General features: G+C 37.2%; 1 protein-coding gene across 3 annotated transcripts in view; it reads right to left on the bottom strand.

Annotated features, from left to right (window-relative positions):
• The window catches only part of Vinc (vinculin), a 274,672-nt gene that overhangs the window by 203,314 nt on the left and 58,268 nt on the right, over window positions 1–13,090 (bottom strand). For all 3 annotated transcript variants that reach the window (XM_090408245.1, XM_090408246.1, XM_090408247.1), the window contains exon 5: window positions 610–778. In XM_090408245.1, the coding sequence (XP_090264371.1) occupies window positions 610–778 (169 nt within the window). The remainder of the gene's footprint in view (window positions 1–609; window positions 779–13,090) is intronic.

Here is a 13,090-nt window from a genome sequence, read left to right as displayed (position 1 = left end):
ATCACCACTCCAAAGATACTAATACATCATCTTTGCCATAAATGACTACACAAGGGTGTCCAGTTATTTAATTCAGAGACATTTGAAGTGTTTTAATTGCAACAATTCTGACATTATCAACTATTTCATAAAAAGTTCTTCATGGATATTTTGTTTTATTTTAAAGAATCAACTGTACACATAAAAAACGTTTTCAGTCTGTAATTTCCAGAATGAAAATAGCCCTTTGTATGAAAAGTTTCATACCCCCCCCCTCCATGTAATTAATTATGAAATTCTCCTCCCCTTCCCCTCTCCTCCTCGTAAATATTTTTTTAAACTACCGTCTGATTTGAAAATCTTAATTTTTGGACAATAGTTATTTGTTCAGGTCATAAAATTACCAAAAAAGTGACATATAATTTTTTTTTCTGACTTCCATGGAGTCACAAGACTCAGAGTGGCAGTCGACACAAAGCCTATCATACCACTCCTTAAACTCATCCACTGTCAGGCAATGCATTCCATGCTCCTACCACTCTCCATGCAAAACACTTAATTCTTACCCTTTTACTCACAAACTGGTTAATACTTTTTTGAACACTAATATTCAAATAAAAATTCTCCTACCTTGAGTCAAGATCTGAACAAATATCTTCATACTGCATATTAGTATTGGAGCCAAAGATTTAACAGATTCTAAACATCTAATAAGTATTTCCCGATGAACTTGGTGTGTTAATTCTTTTTCTCTTGCATCAACATCTCGAGATACTTTTGTGAGACAGGGACTAAGATCCTGAAAAATATTGAATAAGAAAAGAAAAAAATGGCCAAAATCATCCCAGCAAATAACTAGCACTATAATGTCCTAACGATATGGAAGGCACACAAACTTCATTAAAATAAAACTTCAGCAAATATATTTCATGCAATATAATAATTATATCCTTGCATATCAAAAAGTATAAATGTGTATTATATATTAATTATTATTACCAGAAATACATGATGTGATGGTATACAATCAAAATGTTGTATACCATCATATGTATTTCTGGTTCAGATGAGTTTCAAGTTATGCATTTGAAAGTTGAGTTAGAAATAAGCACTTGATCAAACATTTAAAGACCACAGATATGATAGTTCAGAAAAGGATTAGGAGAAGATGACATCAATGGCAGAATCATATTAAAAATGAAAAGTTGCATGTAGGAATGATATCACTCCCTTGTAGCCAAAAGTTGTATATCAGACTTAATTCACTTCTGGAAATTTGTAAAGGTTATTTGCAAAGGTACATATATGAGGAATACAACAATATTGGAGTGCTAACAAGTGACAGACTAATATGGAGGAAAATTGTTGACACAAGATTAATAATAATGTAAACTTCATCATGTAGTACTAGCACAGTAGCCTGTATACTCCTTGAAAATACACATCAGGAAATTGATGATGATAAATCAAAATGAACAAAGATAAATGTGTATAAAGTATATAATGCAAAATTAATCCTTGATTTTGAAAAATTACCTCATAACTTTGGAAGGTGAAGAAAAATATATAATACAAATAAATAAATAACTTATCTGCACGATTAGCCTAGTGGCTGTGCACTTCGCAACCATATGCCTGGGGAAGGAGTGTCCTAGGTTCGATTCCTGTCAGTGACGTGAGGAGCTGAAGGATCTTCCTCAGCCATAGCCAAGTTAACCGGTCTTGGGCGTGGATAGTAGGGTTCCACACCCCCAGTTTAGTCTGGAGTTTTTCATCCCGCAAAGCAGGCAAACAGGCCTTGAGAACTCAACACTACGGACATAGGATATACCGGGACATGGGGCTGACCACCTTATCCTGTGAACGGACTGAGGTCCGATCCGATGATTAATAAACCCTCGATACCGCAAGGTAAAAGAGGGAAAAAAGAAGATGAGATGAGATAAATAAATAACTTTTATTATGGAAATCTATGTTGACATTTCAAACTGGAGGAAAACGTTTTAAAAATACGTCTCTAGATCTACAGTATGCATCTCATTTTGGCACTGATTCCATTACGGAAATGACTCCACTGTACATATATCCAGGTGATTAGTTAGTTTTTCCACATCTAATGTCTCTTACTGGACACCACATGGCCACCCCCCCACCTCTACCTCAGAGTTTAAGGAGTATGAAGTCTCTGCTAAAAGAAAGAGTAGTAGAGACACAGCTGCCTTTTTCACATCAATTAGTAAGACAATCACAAACATCCATGTCCATTGTGGGATTCGAACTGGGAGCCTGTTGGTTGGAGAGTGGGTATGCTATCCACTCAGCCAATCAGGCCAGTACCAGTCAGTCACTTTCTTTATTTCACCATCTTGCTATTATACTAAGATCTAATTCACTAAATAACCTCCATTGACCCTCAAAGCAACTTGTTATTGCAATTCCCTTCATTAGACTGTGACTTTTGTTTATGATTCTTTTCAGAATGATCCACTGACTTGGCATATCATTATTGTTTGCTCCTCCTCTCTTTTTTCTTCTTCCTATCCAAGGCTGGACAGTTTGTTAACACCAAGCCTGTTATGGAGGTCTGTCCACACCCACAGTTTATGTCTATGTAATACATGTATGCTGAGACATAAATTCACTAGCCAGTTTGTCACTTTCAAAAGGAGAAAAACTCTGCCATCATTATATAAGATGGCAAAAGTCAGCCCTGTCTGGGGGAAAAAAAAAAGCATTTAAAGTTCCACCTGTTTCAAATAGAATTTATACCTGAATCTTTTTCCCCAGCAGGTGTTCCATAGCAAAATGACTAAGGCGTTTTAGAGAGATAGAAGTTCTTCTGAAGTGTTTCTAAGTTGGAACTCTGGTAAGTGACATTCACCTAAAATCTCTTTGTCAACAAATTAAACAATATCTTTCTTACAAGGAATGGATGTAACACTTGCTCATTGCTATATCGATCAAACACTTGCTCGATGATATACATCTGCCAGCAATACTGTTACATGAACTGCAGCCAACAGTTTCATGCAAATGATCCTAGTATCCATCATTAGCAGGTCCCAATATTTTCCCAATTCCCTTCTACTTTTATCTGCAATTTAGAAGAGCTCCTTTACTGCCATTTTTAATAATTAGCAGAACTTATTTGCTGCTGTTATTGTACTGCACTTGAGAGACTCACATCAATTAAAACAATAATATCAGACAAACGGGCACTACTAAATTGCAGCCTACTTCTTTCTTCCTCAGTCACTTTCTTATAAATAAGATTTTTTTTTCTTTGTGATATCACTTATTTCTCTTTAGATGAATTATGTAAAATGGTTGACAAACAGCTGATTGAAACTGAGTGATCAATGGGATCTACATGATTTCCAACAGCTAAGCATCATTTTCTTTTCTTCTCTTATTTTGGTCCAGCTGCAAATTTCAATATTAAAAGATATTTGTGGAAAGTATTTACACTGGGCTATATAAAGTATATTTACACTTGACAAGTAATTATATTCTTTTAATCCTTTACCCAAGTGTAAGCAAATAAAGTTTGCACACGAGGTATCTTCAAGACCAATCTACTATATAAAGACTGCTGCCTTCACATCTATAGCCTTATTCATAATACAAAACCATTATGGGAAGGACACCATTACCAAGACTGGATTTGACCTTTATTGATGTCTCATCAGCGAGAGTAAAGCTGGACCAGGAAGATACAAGGTTAAATCGATGCAGAAGTCATTAGTCATTTATTTCCTATATACAAGAAGTAGTTTGATGTAAAACCAGGTATGTTACTAAATAACTTAATACACATTATATACTACAACAGGTAGTCGTACCACCTTTGCTACGAGTTGTCCCAGTCTTGAAAGATACTTCAGGCACAAACTTTGTTTGCTTACACTTGGATAATGGATTAAACCAAGTATATAATTTCTTGGTATTTTAATTTATAATATAACCAAGTGAAAAGCTTTGAGTTCACCTTTTGGCAACTCATATATGAAAATATGACTTCTGCATTACTTCAACCTTGGTATCTCACCTTTGGGTCTGGCTCCCACTGATGAGACCTCAATAAAGGTTGAAACCATTCTGGGTGGTGACCCTTCCCATAATGCATAGCATTATACATGTCCGAAGGAGATGTGCTTGCATTATGGGATACTAAGGCAAGTGATGTGAAGTCATACCACCTTTGCCATGAGTTTCCTGAGTCCTGAAAGATACTTCAGGTGCAAACTTTGTTTGCTTACACTTGGATAATGGATTAAACCAAGTATATAATTTCTTGATATCTTTAATTTATACTACAAAACATTATCATCTACTCCATCTGCCTTGCACATTCCAGGCTTTTGATAACTTTTCTACTTTGCATTCCTCTGAATATTTTCTACTATTCCGTCACTGCTTGTTTCACTTTAGTCTTTCAAAGTAATTAATTCAGAAAACTGAAAATCTTCAGTTTTCATGTCATGTCATTACTAATTCCTTTTACAGTAATCTTTCCTCCATTTCTAAGCTTTTCAATAGTATACAGTACATTTTGCTAACTTCCTAATATTTACCTTCTATATTCTTACAACTATAGAACTATTAGTTTAGTATCTCACGCAAGCAAAATTTTATTGAAGACTATGCTAAATAGGATTGAGGCCAAAGTTGAGGCAGAGATGTCCGAGGAACAAGCAGGTTTTAGGAAAGGTAAGGGCACCAGAGATCAGATCCTTTGCCTTAGACAAATCATAAAAAAAATATAAAGAATTTAGACTTCCTCTGGTAATGTGTTTCTTAGACTACTCTAAAGCTTTTGACTGTGTTCAGTATGTGAAATTGTGGGAAGTAATGAAAAGAATGGGTTTTCCTCAACACACTATCTGGTTGATAGCCAACTTGTACAGGGAGCAAGAAGCCACATTAAGAACAGGCGTTGGATTGACTGATTGGCTTCAGGTTGGAAAAAGGAGTAAGGCAAGGATGTTTACTTTCTCCTCACTTGTTTAATATATATATATATATATATATATATACGGAGGACACCATGCATGAAGCACTGGATAAGCTCAAGACAGGAATTAGGATAGGAGGTAGATTGATCAGTAATCTGAAGTATGCTGATGAATACAGTACTCCTTTGCAATGACATGGAAGAACTAGGACAAATTCTTGACGTAATTAACAAGATCAGTAATAACAGAGGACTTCAACTAAATCCTAGCAAGACAAAGATTATGGTTCTCAAAGGAAATACAAACAGGGAAGCTCTTGAGAAACAAGTTTACCTTAATGGAAAAAGAATTGAGGAAGTCAGCAAGTTTGAATACCTGGGATCCATTATTAATATGAAGAATTGCTGTTCAGAAGACATCAGAAGAAGGTTAGAAATGGCTAAAACAACAGTCAGAGACTTGTCTAAAATCGGGAAGGATGGATCTATCTCCATGGGAACAAAGTTGAGGATTTTGGATGCAGCTGTTTTTCCAACAGCCACTTATGGATGTGAGACTTGGAACCGAAAAAAGGATATCTGCTTTTGAGATGTGGAACTACAGAAGGCTGTTGAGGTTATCATGTACTGAAAGGCGTACAAATGAATGGGTGTTAGAAAAGATCAGTAGAACTTTAAGGCTCCTTAAGGATATTGACAAAAGAAAGTTAAAATATTTTGGACACATTGAAAGGATGGAAGGAGGACTTCTCAGAACAGTAATAGAAGGTAAAGTTCTTGGAAAAAGAAGAAGGGGTAGACCATCAATGAGATGGATGGATGGTGTGTGTGGAACAACTAATCTTCAGAGAGTTGAAGTCTCCAGAAAAGCAAACAACAGGACTAAATGGTGAGGCCTGGTGTGGCACATCACTGAGCATCGGAGTGACCATATAGATTCTTACTGAAGTTTTCCCATGACTTTTGTTTAGCTACTTTTACACACAGCTTAGGTTTCTTACATTTTTCTTTTAGGACATTTGCTGACTTATTTGCTAGAAGCTTTCAGTTTGCTTTCTTCTTTTCCATGATTGTTCCATTTAACTTCTTGAAGACAACTTCATTATATGCCTCTCCTAGATGAATTAATCAATGTTTTCTTCAGAATTTGCCACGCAGACTCCATGCTTGGTTCTTGTTTTTGAACAGTTTAATTTTTTTCTGAATAATGTTTGTATAGTTGAGTCTAGTTTACCTATACAACTTTAATTCTTTTTAAAATTTTTTTACATATTGTTCTTTTCAATGGCATTCATTTTCATCCTACTTAAAACTACTGAATGACCTCTTCCAATTACAAACAAATCTTCTGTAAATTCTTGTATCCTGTACCAGCATCAAGATATCACAATCAAGAATAATATAGTCAATGAGGCTTTTCTTATTTCTTGTACCTTCTTGTCACATGAACTTTTGAACATTTTTATGTTGAAACATGGTAAGTAATGACTAGTCTATATTCTGAGCAGAAATCTAGCAAGCACTTATCACTATTATTAGTTTTTCCCCTTTCTCCAAATTTTCCCAAACCATTTCTACATGCCTAGTGGGATTTATTTCCTACTATGATGTTTAGATCTCCAACAAGGATCACTTTTTCCATTTTCTTTTTGTTAGCTACCTGCTCTAATAACTCAGAAAATTCTTCCACTTCGTCCTTTGAAGAACCTTCTGTTAGACAGGCACAAACAAGTTTCAATGTCCATTTCCACAAATTGAAGTTTGCCCATATAGCTCTATTCAAAACTGCCTTCCAATCAAGAAGTTTATCTTGATGTCTAGTGTTGTATGCTATTGTTACTCCTTTCTTAATTCTTCTTCTCCCTACTATGTATGGCCTACTGTTACAGAGCTGACTTGAGCTCTTCTAAGTTGTACCTGTCTCGAGGATAAGGTGACTAGCCCTATGCCTCCCGGTATATCCTATGGTTGAATCTCGTGTGTTCATTGGGGTCAGTTTGCCTGCTTGCAGGAGGAAAAACCCTGCTGTCCACACCCAAGACCAGCTAACTTGGCTATGTCTGAGAAAGATCCTTAGGCTCCTCACGTCAGCAACAGGAATCGAACCCAGGACACTCCTTTCCAATATGGTTGTGAAGTGCATAGCCACTTCACAACCTTTATCATTACTGCCCATATGTTATTATTATTATTAAGAGAGACTCATTGAGGGAGACCACATACTACACACGCCAGCTATCATACTTATTCTTAAATTCATTCACACTGATTGCACTCACAACATCCAAAGGCAATCCATTCCAATCATGCACCACCCTCTGAGAAAAAAATCTAGCCCACACACCCTTCTTGGCAGCCTTCATTCTCAGCTTCCAAGGATGCCCTCTCGTCCTTTCCCCCACCCTCCATAAACTGAAAAATTCCATCAACTGAAATCCTGTATGACCCTTTCAGAAGTTTGTAAGTCTCAATCATATCATCCCGCTTTCTCCTGTTTGCTAGGTGTCTGCAGTCTACAAATTCTCAATCTATCTTCATAATCAGTATTCCACAATCCTGATATCATTTTTAATACTCTCCTTTGTACTCTCTCCAATATATCAGAATCATAATGTAAACCAGGAAACTAGACCTGTGCACAATAGTCCAAGTGAGGTCATATCAAAGCCTTGTAAAGAGGCAAAATAACATCCTTATCTTCACATGTGAATGTTCATTTCAGCATTGCAATTATCTTTTGAGTTGTATTTGCAATCCAAATAATAAGTATGTCATATATATATATATATATATATATATATGTTAAAGATACCAAGCTATTTTTAAACTTGGTTTTACTCCATTTCCCAAGTAAGCAAACAGACAAACAAGTCAAGTTTGTGCCTGCAATTTTTGCAAGTCTAGCTGATCCTGCACGTAGTGCAAGACCAAGGCAACTCATGGTAAAAGTAGAATAAGCTCTGATCACTAATATTAATATTTACCCTTAATGCAAAGCACATCTCATGGAGAAGATGTATGATGCTTTGTATTAGAGGCAAGGGGCCACTACCCAGACCGGTTTCGACCTTTATTGAGGTCTCATCTGTGGGAGCCAGGCTAGAAATACCAAGATTTTAGTAATACAGAGCTTATAAGTATTTTATCAGAACAAGTTACCATAAGGTGTTTTAACCTTATTAAATAAAAATCTCTGGAAGAGATATAAATTTAGAAAACTTTACTTTCTACATATATATATGACATACTTATTATTTAGTATAACCTCACCTGTTTTATCAGCTTGAGAATTAAGTTGAGATTATTATTAGCATCTTATCAACATATTTTTCCTAAATTAATCTCTTGTTTGTTCAGATCTCCAATATGGATAAACCTGATATTTCAGTCTTCCAATACACCACTAACTGTATTAAAATCTTGGTAATCTTCTAGGTCTCTTTTCTAATATCATAACATCCTCCTGTTTTGAGAGTCTTTCTCTCTCTCTTGTTCCTCACCATTCTGTTTAAATGACATCTACCCCCCCCCTCGCCTGCACAAGATTAGTTCTGTTCCACATTACTGAATGCTAACAATTCCATTCCTTTCTAATATCTTCATTTTTAACATGATTTTTGTTGACTCTCCTAATTTTTTAATATTTCTCTCTTTCTCTCTCTGGTATCTCAGAACAGGAGGTTAAAACTGGGTTGAAGACTGTCTTATACACTGCTGGAATAAACTTCTACATGTTGTTAAGTAAACTGGTTATCTGAATCTGATATTAAAACAAAGGTTTGCTTATTTAACTAACACTACTTTTCAAAACAAACATTTTAAAGTAAATTTTTAATATTCTTAAATCATTTAAAATTTATTTCCTTCATTAGCACCGCAAGAGTCATACTGAAATAAAAGTAAGATCATTAACACCATCCCTGACAAGGAACGACACTACTATGCACACCCTCTGTCTAAAAAGAATATCCAAACTTTTGAGAGAAAATAAAAACCAGGCCAATTCTAATTATTCAAATCATTTATTTCAATCAATATACTCTCCATCAGCTTCGATACAGCATTTGGCACGGTCAATTAATTTGTTAAATGAGTTTTTTTATGTCGGTTTTTGGGATACTGTTGAAGGTCATGGTTACTGCTGCTTGAACGTTTTCAATGGTGTCATATAGTTTTCCTTTCATTGACAAATGAAGTCAGGGGAAGAGAAAGAAGTCACAGGATGCTAAATCAGGTGAATATGCTGAGTGATCCAACAAACAAACTCAAAAACTGTCTCACAATGTTCGAACGACGAGATGGTGCATTATCGTGCAAAAGTGACCAGCTGCCTACATCACGATATTCATGCCGTATGCGACGAATTCTCGCTATCAATCGCTTCAAAACTTCAAGATAAAACTCACCATTGACCGTTTGGCCAGACGAAATGAATTCTTTGTGGATAATGCCCTTGGAATAGTAGAAACAAATCAGCATTGTCTTTACTTTTGACTTCTCCAAGCGACTTTTTTTTGGATGCCCCTCTTTTGGTGGTCTCCACTTAGCACTATGGTGCTTTGTTTCGGGCTCATACTCAAAACATTTCGTCACCAGTAACAATCGTTCGAGGAAGTTTGAGATCTTATGAGCGGTTTTAATAAGTGCCTCACAACCACTTTGAAATCACTTAAACCACTCATAAACTTGAGTACAGGATAAGCATTCATCACCGTATGCTTTTTGAAGCATTTGATTCGTTTCAGTAAAACTCTTATCAAGTTTAACACAAAAGTCAATCGCAGCTCTCTGTTTGAAACTCATTTTCCAACCGTTCATCAAAAACTCACTGTCACTCTTGGCACTATAACTCAGCTTCTAATGAAACAAATGTCATAAACAATTGACACAACACTAATGAAGGTTGCCACTTTTGACAACAAAAAGATACAACAGGTGGAGCCACTAGCATCTCCTATTTTCGAAAAGTTCGGTTTCTTTTTGGACAGAGGGTGTATATTGTTATTATTATTTTTGGCAACTCCAAGGAGTCGACAGACTCATCAAGGGAGGCCCTAACATCATGTCAAGAACAACTATTCGACATTCACACAGTATCTATCATACCTCGCCTTGAACTCATTCACAGTCATAGCACCCACAACAGACTCTGGCAGCTCATTCACCACTCTCCAAGTAAAAAACCTAGCTCTAACACCCCTGCTAACCACATTCTTGCCCAGCTTCCATGTATGGCCCCCAGTCCTCCCACCACCAGTCCTATTCTCAAAAATATCTTCTGGATTAATCTTATAGAAACACTTCAGTAATTTGAATGTCTCAATCATATCACCCCTTTTCTGCCTATCAACCAATTTTTGCAACCCACAAATCTTCAATCTCTTCTCATAAGGTTCATTCTATAGACCTGCTATCATCTTGGTCACTCGTCTCTGGATCCTCTCCACCTGCTCCCCATCAAGAAGAAACCCTGGCGCCCATATCTGGGCACAGTAGTCTAGATGGGGTCTTATCAAGGCTCAATACAGAGGAACAATAACCTGTTTGTCTCTGCTTGTTAAAGTATTTTTCAGCAACCAAGTGATTTGATGAGCTGATTTAGCCACTTTTGCGATGTGCTCCCTAAACTTCAACTCCCTATCCACCAACACTTCCAAATCCCTGGGCTCATCAATCTCCTGGAGTATGGTTCCACCAATGTGATATACTGCTGCTAATCTTTTCACCCCAAAATGCATAACCTTACACATTACATTTGTCACATTAAATTGACATACATTTTTTTAGCCCAGTCCTCCAAACTATCCAAATCATCTTGCAAAATTTTGACATCCTGTGCCCTCACTATTGCTCTACCCAACTTTGCATCATCAGCAAACAAGTGAACACTTCCTCTCAGATCCTTTCCTATATTGTTAATGAACAAACTGAAAAGCAGTGGTCCAAGAACAGAACCCTGCAGCACACCACTAGTCACAAGCCATCATTTGAACTCTACTCCTGAATAAACCACTCTCTGATATCTTTCCATCAGCCACCCTCTTATCCATCTCACCAACCCTATATCCATCCCCATATGCTGCAGTTTACTGATTAGAGTTCCATGTGGTATTCTGTCAAAAGCCTTAGCAAAGTCCAGTAGAATCACTGTAAACACATTACCCTTATCCAGTTCAGCCGTCACTGTGTTATAAAACGTGAGCAAGTTACTGAGGCATAATCTACCCTTCACAAAACCATGTTGTCCCCCCATACAATATCCCATTTTCATCTATCCAATCCTGTATTCTTCTCTTGACTAATTTCTCAAAGACCTTGACAACGATTCCTGATATGCTAATCGGTCGATAATTTACAACAATTGACAATTGACATTTATGTCTTTAAGGGTGAAGCAAGATGCTTTTCATATTCCCCGCTATCTGTCGTGGTTACAGTGAGGGTAAAATTTACGAGCAGTTTGCTCGCCCTGAATGGGCATGGAGATTATGCATCGTTATAGGAGGCTAATATAGTTTTTGGTCTTCTATATTTGAATATGTCCGTTGGCTCATATGCTGCAGCTTGTTGAATCAAATCATTGGGGTGTGTGGACGTCTTTAGAAAAAACTTGGAAGCTAAGGATTGTAGATAAGAGAGAATATATGGAATATTTGTGTCTCTATGGAGCTGGCTGTTTCTAACATACCACGGGGCGTTCAGAATCATTCTCAAGCACTTGTTCTGCACACGCTGAATCTTGATAATGTTAGCGTTAGAGGTGTGGCTCCAGGCTGGAGAGGCATAGGTGATTATGGGACGAATCGTCATCTGGTAAAGTTGCAATTTGATTCTGTTGCTGAGCTTGCTATTTCTATTAATTAGCGGGTAAATCTGAGCTATGGCTTTAGATGCTTTTGCACATGCAGACTTGATATGTTGGTTGAAAGATAGCTTTTTGTCGAGAATTACACCCAGGTAATTTGTTTCTGTCTGCCAGGGAATTTTAGTATTGAATAGTAACACATCTCCTGCAGGAGACATTGGCCTTTTTGAGAAAAGAACCGCTGAGCTTTTCAGGGGGTTGACTTCCAATCTCCACCTAGAGAACCAACCCTCCAGCTTTAGAATGTTTTCTTGAAGCTTTCTAGTAACGAAGTGGGGTCTGAGGGATCTGGTTAGTATTGCCGTATCGTCCGCATACAGCGCTAAAATGGAAGTCATCGGATTGTGAGGGATGTCTGACATGTATACAGAAAACAGCAATGGAGCCAGTAGAGATCCCTGTGGCACTCCAGCAAAGATATGGCGCTGGGACGATATAGAACCGTTAATTTTAACTTGCATTGTTCTATTCTGAAGATATGAACGGATTAGATGAACCATTTTTAGTGAGATGCCGGCTGAGATAAGTTTGTGCAGGAGTCCAAAATGCCAGATTTTATCAAATGCTTTAGATAGGTCTAGGAAAACAGCTCCTGTGTACTGGCGCCAGTTGTAGCTGGTGATGATATATTCCACAATTCTATGGATTTGCTGGGTAGTACTATGGTGTTGCCGAAAACCAAACTGTTCTTTAGGGAGGATGTTTAGGTCATTTATTGAGGTTTGGAGTCGTGAGAGGATGACCTTCTCTGCAATCTTACCCAGGTTGGAGATGAGACTGATTGGACGATAATTCTGCGGTAAGTGTGGGTCTTTGCCTGGCTTATGTATAGGAATCACATCAGCCAGTTTCCAGGTGGAAGGAAAATAGTGAAGTCTTAAGATTGCATTTATTATACTGGTCAGATGCACTATAGCTTTTCGAGGCAGCAGCTTGATCACCCTGTTTGAGATGCTGTCTGGTCCAGGAGCTTTATTGTTCTTAAGTTTTTTAATAATATCATATAATTCAACAGGTGATGCGGGTGCAATATGATCAGCACTGGTATCCGGGAGGTTTAGTGCATGTCTAACCTGTCTGTGGATTTTATACAGATGATTGAAATCAATGTTGTTATAAGATGGTTTGCACTGATCCTCAAGATTTTTAAGTATGGCTTCTGCCTTATCTGCATCTGTGTGGATTAGGCCCTGGTTTGAGATTATAGGGGGGAGGGATCTGTTTTTGTTTTTGATGTTTCTCAGTAGGCCCCAGATAGAGTGATCAATAGGTGAGATAGAGGCTAACTTTTT

This window comes from Typopeltis vanoorti, chromosome 18 (genome assembly GCF_054136105.1).
Source record: "Typopeltis vanoorti isolate ZY-2024b chromosome 18, IOZ_Tvanoo_1.0, whole genome shotgun sequence".
In the NCBI taxonomy this organism is placed as follows: Eukaryota; Metazoa; Arthropoda; class Arachnida; order Uropygi; family Thelyphonidae; genus Typopeltis; species Typopeltis vanoorti.
Note: the sequence above shows the minus strand (reverse complement) of the source record. Positions and strands in the feature narration are given on the sequence as shown.